Below are 23,437 nucleotides of genomic sequence, written 5' to 3'. Positions count from 1 at the left end.
TAGCATAAGGTATGTAAAACTAGGATCATGTATATTCACCCTCTTATTTGTAAAACGGTTTGGCGTCCTAGTAATGCATAATCATACTCATCATGCTCGTTACATAAGAAAATAACTAAGAATGCAAGGGGATTGGTGACATCACTGTCCAATCCTTTAGAAATTCAACCCGTCTCCTCTTCCGTCCTTTCCGACGTCCGATTTTACATTAAAAGTTTCTGAAGTCAGATTCTGAAGTCATTTTGCAGCGTTTCTTTGCCTTGAACGCAGATGGGATTCGGAAAGTTTCCACCAAATCCAAGATTCCCAAGATCAACTGGATTCCAGAATCCGTTCCTTCCAACCCCATCTTCTGGGAGGGGAGGGAGAGAGAGAGAGAGAGAGAGAGAGAGAGAGAGAGAGAGAGAGAGAGAGAGAGAGAGAGAGAGAGAGAGAGAGAGAGAGAGAGAGAGTCCTGAGATGTCCTTTCTGGCTGTCGCTTTTTACTCTCTTTCTCTCCCCATCATCTCTCCTTCCAGACACCTCTCTTTTATCCACAGGATCCCCCAATCTCTCTCTCTCTCTCTCTCTCTCTAGAGAAACTGGATCAGAGAGTGCAGGAGGTTGGGGATCCTTTGGGATTTCAACGATTCCGGTTCCTTAAGGATCCCTCTTAATGGTCCGATTCCTTAACGGTTCCCTTTAGCGATTCCTGGACCCTTACAGGTCTGTAACTCTGAGAGAGTACAAATGGAACTGAACGAACCCTTACGGGTCTGTAACTCTGAGAGAGTACAAATGGAACCGAATGGACCCTTCCGGGTCCATTCGGTTCCATTTGTACTCTCTCAAGAGTTATAGTGATCCTTGAAATTAAAAAAGAGTTTCAGAACCACCAGTATTGTACTTGTATATCAGACGTGAAGTCCACTCACCAGCTCCGACAGTGTAGATAAAACCGGTTCCGGAAAAACGGTTCCAAAATGTAATTGAACCCATTCCCGGATTCCGACCCCTCCTCCTATAGCTGCGTGGTGACCGACTCCTCCGCCACCGTCTCGCGGCCGCCGCCGTCTCTGTCCTCCGCCATCGCGTCCCCGTCGCCGCACGGCCCCACCCAGCCGCCGCCCGCCATCATGCGCACGCCGCCCACGCCCTCGAACACGTCCTCGCTGGACGAGTGGTCCAGGAGGCGCGCGCTGGACTCCGACATGTTGGAGCGGCAGTGCAGCGACTGGCAGGGGCAGGGGGGCGGGAGGGGGAGGGGCAAGGGGATGGGGAGGAGAGAGTCCCGCCCGTTGGCGCTGTTGTTGGCCCGCTCCCTGCTCCCCTGAGGCCGGGGGAGGGTGCCCAAGAGGGCGGCGGCGGCGGGGTCGGCCACGCCCACCTCGTTGAGCCGCGTGTCACTCTGCGTCGTCATGAGGACGCCGTGGCTGTGGGCGTGGCTGTGGGCGTGGCCAAAACCGGCGAGCCGGCCGTCGGAAATGGTGTACGAGGAGGAGGGCGGGGGGTGTGGCAGGAGGATGCGCGGCAGGCGGGGGAGGGGCAGAGCCTTGCGGCGGTGTTTGGGCTGCGGGGAGGAGGGGGAGGTGGCTAGAGACGACGAGGAGGAGGGAGAAGAGGTGAACAGGTAGGAGGAGAGCCGGTGGGAGAAAGAGTCGGCTCTCTTGGGGCGGGAGGAGGACGAAGAGGAGGAGGAGGAGTGGGTCAGCCTCCTCTGGAGGCGCGCCAGCGTGGAGGACAGCGAGGATGAGGAGCTGGAGGAGGAGGAGGGGAGGATGGCGGTGGCGGGGGGGAGGGCGGAGGACGCGGTGGGAGGCGGGGGGAGGACGGCCGTCTTCAGCCCGTTGCTCTTTGGTTTGCCTTCCTCCTCCTCCTCCTCCGCTTCCTCTTGCTCCGCCCAGCCTCCGCCCCCCACCCTCGCCCTCTCCCCTCCCTCCCCCGCCCCCCCTCCCCCTCCCCCCACCATGCCCGGGGCGATGCAGCGCACCAGGGCCGTCACGCTGTACGTGCGCTCCTCCTCCTCCAGCTCGTCCTCCTCCTCCAGGGGCGGAGTCACGAAGGTCACGCCCCTCGACGACGACGACCTAGTGTGGACCCGCCTGGCCCCGCCCCCTCCCACGTCGCCGGCGGCCGATTCGCCGCCGTCGTCGTCGTCGTCGTCCTCCGAGGCCCCCGCCGCCCCGTCGTCCCGGAGCGGCTCGTTGGACGACGAGTAGTTCCGCCGCGGCAGCCGGCGGTTTCCGAGGAGATCCAGGACCTCATAGCGGAAGCTGGAGATGTCCTGTTTCAGCTCCTATGGATGGAAAGAGAGAGAGAGAGAGAGAGAGAGAGAGAGAGAGACTAATACTCAGTGGTGGAAAAATTACTCAAATTTTTTACTTGACCCATTGAGACCTGAAGCCGATTCTACATGTCTCCTAAATCCCAACAGTTTTCTGAAAAACGTATGTTTCTATAATCAGTGGTGCTCAATCTTTTTCATGCCAAGGACCCCCAAAATTATGTTTATTTGGCCGCGGACCCCCATCAAAATATGTTGTTCCAGGGACCCCCCCAGAAGCAAAGATTTGAGTTTAAAATGTTTGCTTTAAAAATAGATTTTCACACATTTTCACGATTAAAAAAAAATAGCAGATCTACAAGCTCGTAGCGCGGCACTCGGTGCCGCACTATGAGCTTGTATATCTGCTATTTTTGAATAGCCCAAAGTGTAAAATAATGCTTTTTTTAGCTCAAATCTAAAAATGACACAGTTCCAGGTCTTAATGGGTTAAGTAGAAGTATCAATACTGGAACGTAGAAACACTCTGTTACAAGTAAAAGTCCGGTAATCAAAATTTACTTGAGTAAAGGTAAAAAAGTATTGGCATCAAAATATACTTAAAGTACAAAATTAAAAGTAGTCATTATGCAGAATGTCCCAAGTTTTCAAATGTATACAATGAAAAACAAACTTTTGAAAATAGCAGATCTACAAGCTCACAACGCAACGCATTGTGAGCTTGTAAAACGGCTTAGCGGCTGAAAATAGCCGCTATTTTCAAATGGCCAAAATGTATATAGGGGCTGAAGTGGTTAATGTTTGATTATTTAGTTGTGGGATCGCTAAAGCGATCACACTAATGTTATTGCCACTGTTTATTATATATTCCCACCGTTTTTTGCCGGCTAACTAGTCCTTCATACTTTTAGCTACAAACTCCGTTCCAACTATTCAACGTTCGGCCTACTCAGGACATGTCAGCTAACATTCAAATTTTTGAAATAATTTGTACTTTTAGAGAAATTTCACTTTTTACTGCTAAAAAAATCCCATTCATTTCAATGGGGAAATTCATACTTTTAGCTAGAAACTCTGTTCCAACTCTATAACGTTCAGCCTACTTAGGACATATTGGCTACCATTTGAATTTTTGAAATAATTTGTACTTTTAAAGATATTTCACTTTTTACTGCTAAAACAATCCCATTCATTTCAATGGAGAAATGCCATTTAGCCACAGTGGAGCCTAGCAACTGCTTATTATACCCTAACAACACCATATTAGAGCCTAGCAACCACCTATTATACCATAGCAACCACCTATTAGACCCTAGCAACCACCGTTTTACCCTAGCAACCACCAGTTTCACCCTAGCAACCGCATATGAGACCATATAAACTGCTTATTAGACCCTAGCAACCACCTGTTTTACCCTAGCAACCACCTATTAGACCCTAGCAACCGCCTATTAGACCCTAGCTATCACTGTTTTACCCTAAAAAAAAAATACATTTTACACTATTCAACACTGCCAACACTTTAAAAAACTTTTAACACTAATACTTTAACACCTTTCAAACCTTTCACACCTTTCAAACCTTTCACACCTTTCAAACCTTTAGAACCTTTCAAACCTTTAGAACTTTTAGAACTTTTAGAACCTTTCAAACCTTTAGAACTTTTAGAACTTTTAGAACCTTTCAAACTTTTCAAACCCTTCAAACCCTTCCAAACCTTTCAAACCTTTCAAACTTTTCAAACCCTTCAAACCCTTCCAAACCTTTCAAACCTTTCAAACTTTTCAAACCTATAACACTACTAACACTATCAATACTCAATACCTGCAACATTCTTAGCGATCCCACACTGTTTCTTCAGGAACAGTACTTTCTAGTTATATTTATTATCTGATTATCAGCCTGAAGCTGCGTGGAGCTTCAGTCTGACATTGGCTGCAGTGTCGGAGATTACAAGAGGGAGGGGATTAGACAAGAGATCCTCGGATCCGCCTACATCTGACGCCATCACACAGCTTGTTTCAGCAGATATTCGCTGATTGGCTTGTCGTTAGACCCACCCTCACCTCCGACTCTCATTGGACGGTACTTTTTGTACCGAATAAATCCTAGGTTCACATTTACAACACCAGGCCAAGAGAGGCAGTCCACTCAGAGAGTGGGCGGGGTCTATGGTCTGGAACCAGGCTAGGTTAATGTATGTTTTTTGTAATAATAATCAAAATCTACAAAGTAACTAGTGACTCAAGTTTAAAAAAATAATTGTAATGCAGTAAAAAGTGCAATATTTCCCTCTGAGATATAGATGTTGGAGTAGAAGTAAAAGTATCGAAAATTGGAAATACTCCTGTTCTAGTTCACATATCAAACCCTATATTCCACTTTTACAAGCTTCAGGAAACTGTTGAAATGTGACATGAATGTTGACACTCTTCCAGTCAGGTCAGAGTGATTCCACAGCAGCTGAACAGTGACTCATTGAAGAGCACTGAGAGCAGAATGACAGATAAATGAGTTGACCACGAAAACAAACACAGAGATGAGTGGAGAACAGGAGAGGCTGTCAGTTTGAGAGCAGTTTAAGAGGAGGTTATGCACTCGTCGTGTTCACACACGGACACATGCGCGCGAGCACACACGCACACTTACACAGAAAGACAGACAGACAGACAGACAGACAGACAGACAGACAGACAGACAGACAGACAGACAGACAGACAGACAGACAGACAGACAGACAGACAGACAGACAGACGCGCACGCGCACAAACACACACACACACACACACACACACACACACACACACACACACACACACACACACACACACACACACACACTAGAGGGTAGCAATAGATTATGCAAAGTGAGAGAGAGAGAGAGAGAGAGAGAGAGAGAGAGAAAGACAGAGAGATTACATCATCCTGACCGAGTCTTTCTCCTCCACATTCTCTTCTCTGACCTTTTCATCTTTCTCTTTCGTCTTTAATTATTCTCTCTATCTCTCTCTCGGACTGAGCTCTTCCACTGTTCCACAAAGATACTCTAAGCACACGTATATGCACACACACACACACACACACACACACACACACACACACACACACACACACACACACACACACACACACACACACACACACACACACACACACACACACACACACACACACACACACATGCACAACAACAGAGCTGCACTACTCCGGTTGAAAGGAAGACAGCTGCTATAAAGAGATGTTACACTTTTTATAATTCAATTAGTGTTGAAATATGGCAACATCATTTGGCAGCCCTGACGCGTGTACCGAAACGCACAAACGCACACACGTCACACACACACACACACACACACACACACACACACACACACACACACACACACACACACACACACACGCACCTTGAAGTTCTCCTCTGTCAGTCCTTCGTCCGTCTTGGCGCTGCGTATCATGGCCGCCACGTACCGCTTCACCAGGCTGCGGATCACTTCCTGTTGGAGACAGTCGCTATGGTTACCGCCGCGCACGCTCACCCACATCCAAATATATAGTCACGTCACGTGCTCACACACACATACAGTACAAGCTCGCGTGCGCACACACACACACACAAGCACGCTCAAATGCACGCACACGCGCGGTTTCGCAAAAATCTTGGGGAAGTCTGCTTTGACTTCCATCCGTTCAATTAATTAACCCCAACGTCTACCCCGAACCCCTCCCCAGTGGTGGAAAGTAACTAAGTACATTTACTTAAGTACTGTACTTAAGTACTATTTCGAAGTACTTATACTTCACTTGATTATTTCCAATTTCCAGTAATTTCACTTCTACTCCACTCAGAGGCAAATATTGTACTTTTACTCCACTACAATTATTTGAAAACTTTAGTTACTAGTTACTTTGTAGATTTTGTAATTATTACAAACATACATTAACCGCTTCAGCCCTACTGTATACATTTCGACCATTTGAAAATAGCCGATCCACAAGTAGATCTTGTGATCTTGTGATCTTGTAGATCAGCTATTTTCAAATGATTTATTTTTTGAAAACTTGTGAAATGGGACATTCTGCATAATGAGTACTTTTACTTTTGGTAGGGCTACTTTAAGTACATTTTTATGCCAATACCTTTGTACTTTTATACGTACTTTTTTTTTAGAATTCCAGACTTATACTTGTAATGGAGTATTTCTACATTGCAGTATTGATACTTTTACTTAAGTACAAAATGTGGGTACTTTTTCCCACCACAGCCCCTCCCCCTAAACGGAGCACGCCGCTGGTGTCGTGCGGGACACGGGAGTCACACGCCTCGGCTGTAATCACTCCGTCAGTCTGCTGATTGAACACATGTTTCTAATCAGCCACGCTTTCCTACACAAACCAATCTCCCCAACAATCCGGTCCTCCACTTGATCAATGCTGCGACGACGTTTGAATTCAAGGATCCTTATTAACCCATTCAAGCCGGGAACGCATCTGCGTCATTTTAGATTTCTTGTGCCGCGCTATAGATCTGCTATTTTTTTGTGTGTTAATCGTGGACATTTTGTGCAAATCTTTGAATATATATATTTTTTAAAGTGAACATTTGTAACTCAAATATTTGCTTCTGGGGGATTCTACAAATGTCTTCAAAATCCTAACAGTTTTTCATGTCAGCAACCCCCTTTTAAAAATATTTTATTCCAGGGACCCCCCCAGAAATTGTAAGATGAGGTAAAAATGTTTGCTTAAAAAAAAAATCGATATTCAATCGATTTGCGCAAATGTTCACGATTTTTCAAAAATAACAGATCTACAAGCTCATAGCGCGGCAATCGGTGCCGCGCTATGAGCTTGTACAGTATATCTGCTATTTTTGAATAGCCAAAGAAATCTTAAAATGACACACACAGATGCGTTCCCGGTCTTAATGGGTTAACTCTGAGAGAGTACTACTCTCTCCGAGTTACAGACTTATACGAGGTCCACTTGGAGCCCCCCCCCCCCTCAAGGAACCACTGTTGCTGCTGGCACGACACCAAATATAACTGTATTCCATTTAATTGTTGCAATAAATGATTACATCTCATTTATGAAGTGAGTGTTCCTGACTGAACCAGTTCTGATTGTGTCGACTAAAACTATGACGAAAAATGTTCGTCGACTACTTTTTTTCACTGACGAAAACTAGATAAAAACTAAATGAATAGACTGTATGATGACTAAAACTAAGATTAATATACTGACAATTTTATCAACAAATAAAAACTAGACTAAAATGTTAGTGAGGGACTAGTGGAGAAGAGATCCAGTAGAACTAAAAGACGAGTCATTTTATGTTTGGTTGCGCTCGGGTGTTGCACTCTGAAAATAGCAGATCTACAAGCTCGAGCTTGTAGATCTGCTATTTTCAGCATGTAACCAAGTGTAAAATCAGCCATTACGATGTCATCAAGGCACCGCCAAAATACATTTTAGTCTATATACATATATCTATACTAGACTATATCAACTGTAGATTTAGGCGACTATAATCTTATGATAATTAACTAGACTAACAGAAAAACATTTCAGGTGACTAAAATATGACTAAAATGAAATGGCATTTTATTTAAAAGACTATTCAAAACTAAATCAAAATTTGCTGTCAAAATCAACACTGGACTGAAGCCTATGATCGTCATTGACACCAATTCTGTCCCCAATTTGACATGCTGACGCCAATGAACTGGTTTCATGTCCAACATCTGTCTCCAAACGTGGTCTATATGCCATGCAGGAACACACAGAGACAGACAAACACGGTACTGACCTGGTAGTGTTGGTTTTGAATGAGACTGTCTGCATGACGCTCCTGGAAGAAGGAAAAGGACATCATGTAAAACAAACGAATTGAAATGACATTAAGGCTGTGTATCCATCAGAGCTAAAAACCCAAGGCGCTCTTCTAAAACTCTAATCAAATGTTTTATTTTAACTATCGGCAACCAGATAAAAAAAACGCCAGATGTGATTTTGCATCACAGAATATGGACACTCAGGGCCTCGTAGCGCTGCTGCCATTTCCAGCATTTTGCTGTTCTTTTCTGTCTATTAATGGTTCCCCTTTTGCCTGTGTTTTAGATAGTCTTCACCTGCTCTTGTGACTGTATCACATCCCATCATATGGGTCTTGGTTTTAGCCTACAGTAGTGGTTCTCAAAATTTTTCATGTCAAGGACCCCCAAATTGACACTTACTAGCCCGCGGACCCCCATTTGAAAAGATATGCCAAGGACCCCCATAAGAGAAGATTTTTACGGCTCTAGCAGTGATTTTCAACCATTTTAATTTCAAGGACCCCCAGTTTTACATGCATTAGGCTACGGACCCCCATTTAATGGCATTTATACCCCGGGGCCCCAATTTATATTGTAAAATCAATGTTAATTTAACTCTGAGAGTGTACAAATGGAACCAAATGGACCCTAACGGGTCCATTTGGTTCCATTTGTACACTCTCTGAGTTACAGACCCATAAGGGTTCATTTTCCTAACTCTCCATCATTTAGCTGGGGACCCCCTGGAACTCCCTCAAGGACCCCTGGGGGTCCCCGGACCCCACTTTGAGAACCAATGGCCTACAGTACCTAACAATTGGTGTAGGTAGGCCATCACTGTATTGTGATTTGGTCCCTGTTTGGTCCCACTTCAGTGTTGCTCACTGTCTTATAATCTTCATATTGATAATCGTCATATTATTTCTCTTTGTCTTTTGCATATCAAAATGCTTCGCATAGAAATGTTTTTGTATTTTGCTTCTTGTTTCTTGATATCATATTCAGGGGTCTTCAACAGGGGGTGCGGGACCCCTAGGGGGTCCTCAGAGTTAATACAGGGGGTCCGCCAAATCTTTGTGTGACATGATTTTTGTTTTACATTAATCACTTGAACCCTAGCATCCCTTTTCTGAGGAGAACTTTAGCCAAAAATAGCAGATCTACAAACTCACAACGCCTGTCCACATACTGTCAAAAAGATAAAACACAAAAACAAGGTAGAGAGCTTATTTCCATTGTCCTTTGATTGTGTTTCTCTCTCTCTATATCTCCTGGACTGCTTTTCTGTTATTCTGTCAACACACACGCACGCACGCACGCACGCACGCACGCACGCACGCACGCACGCACGCACGCACGCACGCACGCACACACACACACACACACACACACACACACACACACACACACACACACACACACACACACACACACACACACACACACACACACACACACACACGCACGCTGGTGTGCATTCACTTCAGTTGAAGCCAGCTGTGTTATGTAAGCCATCAGCCTACATAGGTTCACACTGTACCAATCTGATCAACGCTCTGTGTGTGTGTGTGTGTGTGTGTGTGTGTGTGTGTGTGTGTGTGTGTGTGTGTGTGTGTGTGTGTGTGTGTGTGTGTGTGGTGTAAAATAACTAAGTACATTTACTCAAGTACTGTGCTTAAGTAAAAGTTTGAGGTATTTCTTACTTTCCTGGAGTAATTCCAATTTTCAATACTTTTACTTCTACTCCACTACATCTCAGAGGCAAATATTGTACTTTTACTCCACTACAATTATTTGAAAACTTTAGTTACTAGTTACTTTGCAGACATACATGATAGTATAATAAAACATAGCCCTATTTTATACATAGGCTATTTGAAAGATCTACAAGCTCACAACGCGTCGCGATGCCACGCGTTGTGAGCTTGTAGATCTGCTATTTTCAAACATTTTAGTACTTTTACTTTTAGTACTTTAAGTACATTTTGATGCCAATACTTTTCTACTTTTACTCAAGTAACATTTTGAACACAGGCCTTTTACTTGTAACAGGGCATTTTTATATTGCGGTATTGCTACTTTTAACTTAAGTGAAATATCGGAGTACTTTTTCCACCACTGGTGTGTTACAATTGCGCGCGTGTGTGTGTGTGTGTGTGTGTGTGCGTGCGTGCGTGCGTGCGTGCGTGCGTGCGTGCGCGTGTTGAACGCCCATCAACTCACCGTGAACTCTCTGAGGTTGGCACACTTGTGCGGGTCCTCGTCGGGCCCCGGGCCGCGGCGGCACAGCTTGTGGTGGATCCAGGTGATGAGGTACCACACAGACTTGGGACTGGGGATGATGTTGAAGGGAGGGGGCAGCGTCCCACCCTCGTCAAAGTAGCTCATCCACAGCTTGGTCCTCGCAAACTTCCACTCGATGTCTGCGTGGTCCTGTAAGAAGGGGGGGAGGGGGGGGGGGTGAGTATACAGTACAGTACAGTACAGTACAGTAGTTTATTACACGGCTTGGTTGAATGCTTGATTCTGATTGGTCAATCGCTGAATTCAGCGGTGTGTTATTTCTTGATAATGACCGGTGAGCTCTATAACAGACCTCTGTCTAATCAAAGACTCAGAGCACCTGCTCATATCAACCTGTCTAATCAAAGACTCGGAGCACCTGCTCATATCAACCTGTCTAATCAAAGACTCAGAGCACCTGCTCATATCAACCTGTCTAATCAAAGACTCGGAGCACCTGCTCAAATCAACCTGTCTAATCAAAGACTCGGAGCACCTGCTCAAATCAACCTGCGCTGCTTGATGCTACGCTGTATCCAGCCAGGCAGCCATGTACACAAACACACCATGTCATTTACAACTAAACGTTGCTCTCAAGAATGTTTTTGAAAACATTTGAAGAGAGAAATAGACCAAAACCAAAAATGTATTCTATTTGATCCACTGCACTTCCTTGTTTTCCGAGGCGACAGTGTTCGCCCAGCGCACCACTTATGGAATACTTTCATTGCCGTAAGCAAGGAAATACTTTGTTTTGTTGTTACTTTTGGGTCAATTTATTTATTAAGTAGCCGTGTAATAAGCGGGATAAAGTCAGCGTTGTTTAAAAATCATCCTGTCGGGATTTTTTTTTCAACAACGACCAGCGTGCTGACAATTATCCCTTGCATAGTTCACAGAAGGGTTGCAACAGTTAATTTAACAAATCAAGTTCTGTAGGCTATGTCAATCAAGTATTTAAAAAATATTGATTTCAATAAATATTTAGGAGGAGAAATTACATTTCTTTTTTTTCTCTCTCTCTCTCTCTCCTCTCTTAACTCATGTACTGCCGCAGTAAATAGATAAATAAAGCCCTTTTCAACTAGTCACAGAATGTTTATCTCCAGTATGATCGATCCCCCAATTGTTGCTTAACACAGAGGTTTTCTAACACAGAGGTTTTCTCTGTGCTTCCACGAAAGAAAACAAAATAACTAAAACAAGGAGGGCAAGATACAGCCGTTTCCCTAAATATGCTAACCAGGAAGTGAATGGTGGAGGAGATATTGAGATCACGTGATCTCCTGGATCTGTGTGTGACTGAGAATTATATATCTTATATACAATCTATATAATATTATATATAATCATATCTTAGCGAAGACCGCCATCTAGTGTAAAAACTAATAATAATAATCATACTATAATTCTAGTAAGGGCGTAGTGAAGGGCGTAGTGGTGAGTAGGTGAAGCTACCCGGTTCTCCTCAGTGGCTGGAGCAATTGCTCTGATTTTGCATACAGCCATTGACCATTACCATCTGAACTTAACTGTGAAGCCCGTTTTTCAATTTCACCAAATCTCAGCTTATTATTAGCGTTTTTGTGTCAAACACTGTCGCCATGGTTACGGGGCTGCCCAGCTATGGGACGAACTGCCTCCCGGGTTGCCAGATCATGTGCGCATATCCCCCCACGGATGCGTCGACCGGGTATGGTCTAGTAATAATAATAATAATAAAACTTTATTTATATAGCCTCTCAAAACTGGGTTACAAAGTACTTTACAAAGAAAACAGCAAAAGAAAACACACAAAACTAAAAACACAACAGGCGTCAAAAGACGTCTTTGGCAGTCTGGGCCTCTGATTTACAGACGTCAAAAGACAGTGAATGAGTTAAGAAAGAGCGGGAAATGTGGAACTTCACGCTGGGCTCTGAACAGGGGCGTAGCCACGGGTGGGCATAGGTAGGCCTGGGCCCACCCATTTCGTTTTTGCGCCCACCCCAAAAAAACTAAAACAAAAAAACAAAAACAAAAATGATATATATGTTTTATTTCTTTACATGTTTTATATCATATTCAGCCATTTTGATAACAGTGCATATATAAGTATCCCAAATCCGTAACAAACCCGCAAAAAAAGTAACCAAAACGCCAAACCAAAGCGCACGCGGTCTGCCGCTCCTGCCTACTGTATGCCCAGCCTATGCTAGCGTTCTGGCTACGCCTCTGACTCTGAAGAGTGACATGCTAGTACTAAAAAAATGCACTTCAACCCTCTATATTTAGAAAGACTGACCTGAGTTTGCAACTGCACCGTGCAAGCCCACCATAGGGAGGCAGCATGGGGTTCAAGTGGTCGTTAAACACACTCGAGCATGGCTTCAATAGTCGTAGTACAATTCAGTATGGTGCAGTTACTCACAGCTATAAGCTGGTAGGAGTTATTTATATTACAGAAGAGAGCTATAAGAATAATAACTAGAACAGATTATTATGAACCAACTAATAAACATTTTATTACATTGAATACCTTAACATTTTAAGATCTAGTTCACCTAAAAACTGTGCTAATTGCATACAAAGCACACAGCAATCAACTCCCACTCTGCATTCAGAGGCTGTTTGAAGCTAAAATGAGCAGGTATAGAGTACAGAAGTCCTGACATCACTCGCTCATCCCCTGGGTCGTAAAGTCATTTCTCTATGGAGAATAACATTGGGTCATCTTAGAATCGTCTCATATAAGAATTGTGGTCCAAAAATAAACAAACTGTCTCGGCGATATCGTCAGGGAGGAGGTTCTGTATCGTTTATGATAGTCAGTCACTTATATTTGATACAGTCTGTTTCTGGCGAAAATGTAACTAATTCGGCGGAAGTAACATTAGCGTTTTTTTCACCATCAGTTGATGCTTCATATCCATAAGAGTCATTTGTTTATTTTTGGAACACCGTTCTTATTTTACACGATATTAAATTTGTCTATGGGAATTCAGAATGGGGGGGGGGGGGGGGGGGGTAAACCGCGACCCAGGTAGGATGCGTAACTTACGTCAGACTTCGGTGCTCTATTGGTTGAACACATATGCTTAGCTCTTTCAGTGCCATTGACGTGTTTGACATGTTTTGGTGTTTTCAGTGTTTATCCACCAGATGGCGCTGTTCTCAAAACCATGTGATCACAAAAAAAAAAACAGCACGTTTACTTCCTGTTTGAGAAAAAAATGAAAACGCCTTTTTCTTTTGCTGTGGGGGAAAACCACTCCTCATTCAACTGCCCATAATATGCCCATATATATATTATATATGGAATGGACGATCGCGGCTGGCCAATTTCTTTTCTCAGAGTGTACGAGACCCCGCTGCGTCTTTTATCGCGATCGGCGGGTCTGTGAAGAATAATATTCTATGATTTTTCAAAGGTGAATGAAAACACTCAAAAATCGCTGGCACTGTGGCAACTAGACAACGAAATGTCATAATTATGTGTATATGGCTTATGACCGAAATAAACTTTAACTAACTAACTAATTTAACCCATTGAGACCTGAAGCCGATGTCTCCTAATTCTCAGCAGTTTTCTGAAAAACGTATGTTTCTATATCAGTGATGCTCAATCTTTTTCATGTCAAGGACCCCCAAAATGATATGTATTTGGCCGCGGACCCCCATCAAAATATTTTGTTCCAGGGACCCCCCCCCCCCAGAAGCAACGATTTGAGTTAAAAATGTTCGCTTTAAAAAATATATATATTTAAAGATTTGCACACATTTTCACGATTTTTCAAAAATAGCAGATCTACAAGCTCGTAGCGCGGCACTCGGTGCCGCGCTACGAGCTTGTAGATCTGCTATTTTTGAATAGCCCAAAGTGTAAAATAATGCTTTTTAGCTCAAATCTAAAAATGACACAGTTCCAGGTCTTAATGGGTTAATAGTTGTAGTACAGTATAGCTATACTCACAGCTATAAGCTGGTAGGAGTTGTTCATCATGGCTATGAGCATGTTGAGCAGAACCACCAGAGAGATGACGTTGTACGTTCCGAACATGGTCGCTCCCACGAACTCGGTGAACTCGTGGCGAGCCTTGACGTTGGTCACGTAGAGGTTGAGCAAGCCGAACACCGACCAGAACAGAGACTGCAGCGTCTCAAATAACCTGCGGGACAGAGATGAGATGGACGAGAGACAGAGAGAGAGAGAGAGAGAGAGAGCGAGAGAGAGAGGGGTACAATTAGTAACAGTGGTTCGCTGTCGTGTGGAAGCCTTGTACAGTATGTATGTCCAAAACGATTACTTTTTAAGAAGGCTAAAAAATAAACCTGTGTTCCAATGGCTCCAAAGTAGTTATTTATAGTCTTAATACACAGCTTGGTTGAATGCTTGAATCTGAATTCAATCACTGAATTCAGCGGTCTGTTATTTTTCAATAATGACCGCTGAACTCAATAACCAAACCATCGTCAAATAAAAAGGAAAAACAGCGACCCCAGCGTTTTTCACTTTTGCATTTGACTCTGGGCTTCCTGATCTGAAGGCACGCCCACTTGTAGGCCAACGCTCACGCGTTCTGACGGGGGCTCCTGACAGATCCGGTAGCGCAGCTCTGAATCTGTTCTTGAGAGATTACTCAATAACAGACCGCTGTCTAATCAAAGCGTCAGAGCACCTGGCTCATGTGAACCTGCGTTGAGGGACGGCCGCTGCTATTCACCTGTTTCCTAGGCTGTGTGTTTTCCACTTCCTGTCGATTTCATTGGATATCATTGGTCATCTGACCAGTTTCATTGGATTTCATTGGATCAAATCGACAGGAAGTGGAAAACACACAGCTTAGGAAACAGGTGAATAAGAGGCTGGGTACATCCACACATGAGCGCACGCTGGCGTGCAATTGTACGCCCGAAAGTCCGAAGTCCCGTCCACTCCCATGTTATAGGAAAAAACGGACCGGAACTTCCGGTTTTTAACTTAACATGAGAGTGGACGGGGCTAGCGTCACGTAGCGTAGCGTTGCACGTTAGCGTACGCTCATGTGTGGATGTACCCAGAGAGAGAGAGAGAGAGAGAGAGAGAGAGAGAGAGAGAGAGAGAGAGAGGTGAAGACGAGATGAGAGGGGCGTGTTAGTTGCTGAAGTAGTAGAGTGGCTGCTTGGGAATTGGAGTTGGCTCTCAGTTCAATCAGGGGTGATTGGCTTCCCCCTGTGGGGTTAGTGTCCAAAGTGTCCTTGAGCAAGACACCCACCCAACACACCTAACTAGCTCCCTCTGAGCAGGCTGTGCTGTGTGAATGGGTGTGAGAAGTGCTGCAATGCCCCCACTGTAAAGAGCTTTGGGATAAAGGCACTGTAATAACTGCACCATTTACCATGTTATCAGAGGAGTGGAGCATTCAAAGAGAGGCATAAGAGGAGATAGAGATGAAAGGAGAGAATGCTGTAGAGAGAGAGAGAGAGAGAGAGAGAGAGAGAGAGAGAGAGAGAGAGAGAGAGAGAGAGAGAGAGAGAGAGAGAGAGGGAGAGAGGGAGAGAGTCGGGAAAAGAAAGAGTTGGGGAGAGAGAGGGGTAAGAGAGAGATGGGGAGAGAGTTACAGTGGTGTAAAGGAACTAAGTACATGTTTCCAATTGTCTATACTTTTACTTCTACTCCACTACATCTCAGAAGCAAATATTGTACTTTTACTCCACTACAATTATTTGAAAACTTAAGTTACTAGTTACTTTGCAGATATAAATTATTACATTATAAAACATACATTAACCACTTTAGCCCTATTTTATACATAGGCTATTTGAAAATAGCAGATCTACAAGCTCACAACGCGTCGCGATGCGTCGCGTTGTGAGCTTGTAGATCTGCTATTTTCAAACATTTTAGTACTTTTACTTTTGGTTCTTTAAGTATATTTTGATACCAATACTTTTGTACTCTTACTCAAGTCAATTTTGAATTCCGGACTTTTACTTCTACGCTGCAGTATTGATACTTTTACTTAAGTAAAACATTTGAGTACTTTTTTCCACCACTGGAGAGAGATATAGAGAGAGAGTACATTCGTTTCTTCTGCAACACCTCATCTCTCTCTCCCTCCCTCCCTCCCTCCATCCCATGATTCATTCCCTCTTTCATTGTGTTGTTGGAACAGTGATGCAACACCAGCCTGGAGACACATATCGCTCTTTCTCTCTCTCTCTCTCTATTTCTCTCTCTCATTCTCTCCTTCTCTCTATTTATCATTCTATTCCTCTCTCCATCACTCTCTCTCTCTCTCTCTCTCTCTCTCTCACACACTGTGTGACAATAGGAGACATATTGTAGATGCTGAATATTTGATGAGGTGACAATTGGTAAGAGACGGAGAGAGAAACACACGCACACACACACGCGCGCGCACACACACACACACACACACACACACACACACACACACACACACACACACACACACACACACACACACACACACACACACACACACACACACACACACACACACACACACACACACACACACACACACACACACACACACACACACACACACACACACACACACACACACACACACACACACACACACACACAAACACACACACACACACACACACACTAGGGGTGTGCCGATGCACTAATTTCACCAAACAATACGATATTGGGCTCACAACTTCGATACGATTTCGATACGATACGATACGCACTTTTTGTATTATGAAAATATATGGGGGAGAAAAAAAGCAAATGCAAACAAATAATTCTGTTTTTGCATTATTCAGACATGCAAACTTGTAGCTTTTCAGCTACAATAGCCGTTTTACCTCCGGGTTTTGGTCAATGCCCACACCCCTGCCCGACCACTCCGGTCTGCCACCTCGGGGCGATTGACTCCCTCGCCACTCAACGGTCCTTCTGGTCGATCGACACGGTCACGACTTTTTTCTGTTCTGGCCCCACAGTGGTGGAATGAACTTCCCACTGATGTCAGGACAGCAGAGTCACTGCCCATCTTTCGCCGCAGGCTGAAAACCCACCTCTTCAGGAAACACTATCCTTCCTCTTTGCCTGGCCTACTTGTTGTTAACTAGTTGTACGAACTCTTGTTTTATTTTTGTATTGTTTTATTGGATCTTGTTTAGTCGATACACTTATTTGTTTTAGCTCGTGCTCATTTGATTTTGCCATTTTTGTCTCATCTGTTTAAGAAAGTAGGTAGCTGATATATTGCACTTTTACCTTAGCGCTAGGTATACTCTTTCTTGGTTGCTTGTTTTTGCAGGAAATGTACTTAAAACTTCTGGTGATTAGTAGTTTTCGTTCCCTACCTATGTTGAATACACTTATTGTAAGTCGCTTTGGATAAAAGCGTCTGCTAAATGACTGTAATGTAATGTAATGTAATGTTTTGAATCCAAATAGGGCAATAGTGTGACACCTGATCCGAAAAAAACAACATGTTGTCACCCTTTTCACCTCGGCGCTGTTTGCATGCCTGATTATTATGATTGTGTAAAGAAGAAAAAAAACATTTTTTTTTTTTTTTCAAAACGATATTTTTTTCCCCAAAACGATACATATCGTCACGAAAACGTATCGCGATATATCGCGGGACGATATATCGGCACACCCCTAACACACACACACACACACACACACACACACACACACACACACACACACACACACACACACACACACACACACACACACACAGACGTAGGGAAAGAGAATTTTTTTCTTGAGTCTTTTGTATTTTTCCTTCATTAAATATTCAGCATGTATTACTCTCTCTCTCTCTGTGTGTGTGTGTGTGTGTGTGTGTGTGTGTGTGTGTGTGTGTGTGTGTGTGTGTGTGTGTGTGTGTGTGTGTGTGTGTGTGTGTGCGTGTGCGTGTGCGCGTGTGCGTGTGCGTGTGCGTGCGCGTGTGCGTATACATTCTATAATGAATTGCATCATGCAACTCATACACCAACCTCAGTAAAAAAAATACCACACTAGAGGGGAAGCTGTAATCACATCGACACGGCTGTGATTGGCTCAGAGGCATAAAGGCGAAGTTTACGATTCTATTGATGATTTTTCTGACCCCGGCAACAAATCATTCCATCAACAACAAAAAAACGTTGCAAAGCTAAAAGCTGTGGCCTCAGGCTTTCACAACAGATGCAGGGCTATGATATGTATATGTATCAGCAGCACTACTGCTGTGATTCAGTTGAGAAAGCCTCGAGCAGTGGTGGTAAGGTAACTAAGTACATTTACTCAAGTACTATACTTAAGTACAATTTTGAGGTATACCTTTACTTTACTGGAGTATTTAAAATGTGCAGTACTTTTACTTCTACTCCACTACAGTACATCTCAGAGGCAAATATTGTACTTTTACTCCACTACTACTAGTTACTTTGTAGGTTTTGATTATTATTACAAAACATACATTACCCACTTCAGCTCTACATACATTTCAGCCATTTGAACATAGCAGATCTAGAAGCTCACAATGCGCCGCGATGCGACGCATTGTGAGCTTGTAGATCGGCTATTTTCAAACATTTTAGTACTTTTACTTTTGGTTTAAGTATATTTTAAGAGAGAGAGAGAGAGAGACACTCCCTTTCAATGGGAATTTGCATGAACCTCCCCTTGTGGTCTCCTGATTTTTCAGGCCAGTTTTGAAAGATACCAATTTTTATTCAATTCATACATTTGAAAACTTGTAAAATGGGACATTCTGCATAATGAGTGCATTTTGAAACCAATACTTTTGTACTTTTACTCAAGTAGATTTAGAATTCCGGACTTTCACTTTGTAACAGAGTATTTCTACATTGCAGTATTGATAGTTTTACTTAAGTAAAAAAGAAGTCAGTTGAGAAAGTCTCGATGCCATAGTTCTTTGTTTTGCGGTGCTGCAGTGTCATAGTATGACAACAATTGTCAAGCCAATAAGCACGCACACTGGGGTCTTCAATGTTTTCCAGGCCAAGGACCCCTTAGCTGAGAGAGAGATGAAGCAGGGACCCCCCGCCCCTGAGGCACTGTCCCACTCTGATGCCGTCAAAGGTGAGGGTGAAGGAATGCTACTGTAGCAATTGGCCAAACTACTTTAGCATTCGGGCATTTTCGGAGCCTTGTGTTTCGTACGGGTCGGGGTCGAGTAGTGAAAAGTTTCACTGCTGTCGTGATGTATCTCGCCATTAATTGATTAAATGGAGATAACAGTCCAGTGTCTCCTCTGCCGTGAACTCTGAGCTGATACAGCTTATCGGTCCCTTTGGTTCTGTTATCAGTCCCATCAGAGAGGACTTAATGGTCTGGGTCAACAGGACGAATGGTCTGGCTCAGGGCCCTGGGGCTGATAACACTCATTAGCCCTATCAGTTACCACTCGTCGTGGCCATAGCTGAATGGGTATAGAGCAGTGGTTTTCAACCCTTTTTCATACCAAGGACCCCTAAATCGATATACATTTGACCGCGGACCGCCATCTGAAAATGTTTTGTGCCAGGGACCCCCCCCCAGAAACAAAGCTTTGAGTTAAAAATGTTCGCTTTAAAAACAAATATATATATTCAAGGATATGCACACATTTGAAAGATAAAAAAAAAAAATAGCAGATCTACAAGCTCATAGCGCGGCACTCGGTGCCGCGCTATGAGCTTGTATATCTGCTATTTTTGAATAGCCAAAGTGGTTAAAACGATTGTGACGCTATGTTAACTAATTTAAGACTTGGAAGCATATAGTATTCATGACAATGTTTATTAAGGTAATAAAATCAAGTCTAAAGTTTGGAAAGAAAACAGCCACTTGCATTGAGAGAAATTCTTTCTGACACCAGCAGGGGTAAAACAGCGAAACATCCATTCATATGAACTGTCACTTCCTATATAGACTCAATTTCAAACGCGGATGCTGGGCCCTTGGTATAGAGTCCTCCTGGGAAACAGAAGGTTCGATTCTCGGGCCCCGGGCAATGTGTTGAGGTGTCCCTGAGCACAGACACTTAACCCCTTAACACATTAACTGCCAAGAACGTAGTCCTACGGTCCGTTAAATCCAAGCTCAACCTGGACAAGACCGAGCTGATGTTCATCCCAGGGAAGGGCTGTCCTCACCGAGACATGGCCATCACCATTGAGAACGCTGTGGTGACGTCAACTCGGACTGCGAAGAATCTGGGTGTGACCCTGGACGATCAACTGTCGTTCTCGGCTAACATCGCATCAGTGACACGGTCCTGCAGATTCCTCCTCTACAACATCAGGAGAATTCGCCCCTTCCTCACGGAGAAGACAGCCCAGGTGCTCATCCAGGCTCTTGTCATCTCCCGCCTGGACTACTGCAACTCCCTCCTGGCTGGTGCTCCGGCATCTGCCATCAGACCTCTGGAGCTTGTTCAGAAAGCTGCGGCTCGTCTGGTGTTCAACCGCCCCAAGTTCTCTCACACAACTATCCTTCTCCGTTCTCTGCACTGGCTCCCCGTAGCGGCTCGCATTCAGTTTAAAACCCTGGTGCTAGCCCATAGGGCAGTGAAAGGAACAGCTCCTTCTTACCTCCGGGTTTTGGTCAATGCCCACACCCCTGCCCGACCACTCCGGTCTGCCACCTCGGGGCGACTGACTCCCTCGCCACTCAACGGTCCTTCTGGTCGATCGACACGGTCACAACTTTTTTCTGTTCTGGCCCCACAGTGGTGGAATGAACTTCCCACTGATGTCAGGACAGCAGAGTCACTGCCCATCTTTCGCCGCAGGCTGAAAACCCACCTCTTCAGGAAACACTACCCTTCCTCTTTGCCTGGCCTACTTGTTGTTAACTAGTTGTAGGAGCTATTGTTGTATTGTTGTATTGGATCTATTAGCTCGTGCTCATTTGATTTGGCTATTTTATCTCATGTGTTTATGAAAGTAGATAGCTGATATATTGCACTTTTACCTTAGCGCTAGGTATACTCTTGGTTGCTTGTTTTTACAGGAAATGCACTTAACACTCGCGTGACTAAGCAATCAATGGGACCGATTTTGAGAATTGAAAGTGGCTTAACTTCTCTCAGGAAGCTCTGAGAAAGTTCCCCTTTCATGACTTTTCCTAAATATATGTTTCAAACCATCTCCGTTTTTTTTTTTTTTTTTTAACTCATTATAAATATGAAATACATACCATGTATCCCATCCCAGCCGTTTTATTTCGGCTAAATTGATCGCTCTCCCCCTCTCTCCCCCTCCCTAGAGCACTTTACACCTCGAGACCCCCCACAGAGCGGCCCGTAGACAGCAGACTTTGCTGTGGCCATGTTGCCATGTCTGCTTATTCTAAGCGACTTTGGGCTTGTTTTTCCACGTCTTTCTATTATTATTATTATTATTATTATATATATAATTACATTATAATGGTAATAATTTTCTACTCCACTACAGCTCATAGGCAAATCTTGTACTTTTACTCCACTACAATTATTTGAAAACTTTAGTTACTTTGCAGATATAAATGTATTTTCATACTTGTTTAGATTAGAGCTCCATGTCCTTTCGTAATTTCTTTTTTATTAGGTGAATATTTATATAAAAAGGCCTAACCAGGGACTGTCGTTGCAAATTAGCCTCGGCTATAAACCCCACAATGGTTTGATGCCTCACTGTTTTGTCAGGGCACAACGCATGCAGTAACATTTTCATAGACCTGACTGCTCATTTCTCTCGCAAAATTTGGCAACCCAATGCTGCGCCAACAGTACTGATCTACAAGCAGAGGGCTCGTCAGCCAGCGACTGTTTTATGTTTGTAGATCAGATATTTAGCGCAGGAGTAGCAGGAATGAGCACATGTGTGGAACATAGCGGTGTGTTCTCTTGTTACGCTGACAGGCAGGAGGAGAGGAGACGTTTCTGTCAGCGTGAACAGCTGATAGAATGAGAGCTTTACGCTCAGACAATAATGTGAATATTATATAATATAATATTGGTTTGTCAAGAGATATCCATGTGTTCATATAGGCTCCATGTTTCCCTCAAGAGTTTAATGTGACGCTACAGATTGCACTGTTTTATACGCTTTTTTATAAACATTTTACAGAATCTGCAGTTACCATTACTACTAAATTACTACTTTTTAAAATGTTTCTGCCTGCAACAACAGAGTGAGTGAGCTAACTGACTGAGCAGAGTGGAGTTGAATGGCTATTTAAAAGACAATGGAACCCCCCACTGGGTGGGTGAGAAGGTGTCAGTCAGTCTGGTCCAAAGAGGTGAGACAGGAACCAATAGCAGAGCTTGATTTCTTGTCCAAATTGACCGTTTAGCAGGCTGTGTGTAGGATAATGCAACCCCAGTCATGCCAGTGTTAAGACCTCTGGTGATTAGTAGTTTCGTTCCCTACCTATGTTGAATGCACTTATTGTAAGTCGCTTTGGATAAAAGCGTCTGCTAAATGACTGTAATGTAATGTAATGTAATGTAACTGTTAAGTGCCGAGACCGTAGCCCTACGGTCCGGGTGCTTTTTCCTTTTTTTCGAAAAAAAAAAAACTTAATTCAATTTTAGGTACGGCACATTTCAGTGTAACACCACCGGAAGTCGGAACTATTTGCGATCCCGTTTTTCGTTTCCCGTCGGCCTCCATTCTAAGGCGCACACTAAAACTCCATTTTAGCTCTTGTAGTTTTTTCTCCTCGCATTTCCCATGTTAACATAAACGGTCAGAACTCAAACATGGCTGCCCCGTTTGACACGTGGTCTGCACTGCTAGACGCAGGCAGATGTCGGCGATGTATGTAAACAAAGCAGAGCTCACTTTAATGGATTTTAACAAGGTCTATGGCGACGTGAAAAAAACAAAAAACAACAAAAAAACCTTGGCACTGGTGAGTACATTCTGAGATTAGCCCTTGGCAGTGGATGTGTTAACAGTGACCTTGTGGTTAGAGTGTCAGGGGTTCAATTCCCCGGCCGGGGTCATAATAACAAAGAGAAGGAAACAGCAACCTTCAGACGTTCACAGAATAGGCTGTGTACCAAAAAAAAAGGTACTCAGCGAGGAGGCCTGCCAGCAGCACCTGCCAAGTTCTCCGTCCCCACACTTCTGGCAGATCCCAGCC

The 23,437-nt window shown here is 43.9% G+C and overlaps 1 protein-coding gene across 1 annotated transcript in view; it reads right to left on the bottom strand.

Moving 5' to 3' along the window:
* Positions 1–1,000: 1,000 nt before the first annotated feature.
* The window catches only part of LOC311035064 (short transient receptor potential channel 5-like), a gene marked incomplete at both ends in the record, with an annotated part of 95,687 nt that continues 73,250 nt past the window's right edge, over positions 1,001–23,437 (bottom strand). Inside the window, 6 exons of the mRNA XM_084043144.1 lie at positions 1,001–1,572; positions 1,654–2,275; positions 5,668–5,757; positions 8,070–8,111; positions 10,300–10,509; positions 14,312–14,507. Of these exons, the coding sequence (XP_083899270.1) occupies positions 1,001–1,572; positions 1,654–2,275; positions 5,668–5,757; positions 8,070–8,111; positions 10,300–10,509; positions 14,312–14,507 (1,732 nt within the window). The remainder of the gene's footprint in view (positions 1,573–1,653; positions 2,276–5,667; positions 5,758–8,069; positions 8,112–10,299; positions 10,510–14,311; positions 14,508–23,437) is intronic.

The sequence above is a fragment of the Gymnoscopelus microlampas genome (assembly GCF_963454915.1).
Source record: "Gymnoscopelus microlampas genome assembly, chromosome: 19".
NCBI lineage: Eukaryota > Metazoa > Chordata > Actinopteri > Myctophiformes > Myctophidae > Gymnoscopelus > Gymnoscopelus microlampas.
This window is presented reverse-complemented; position numbering and strand designations above follow the sequence as displayed.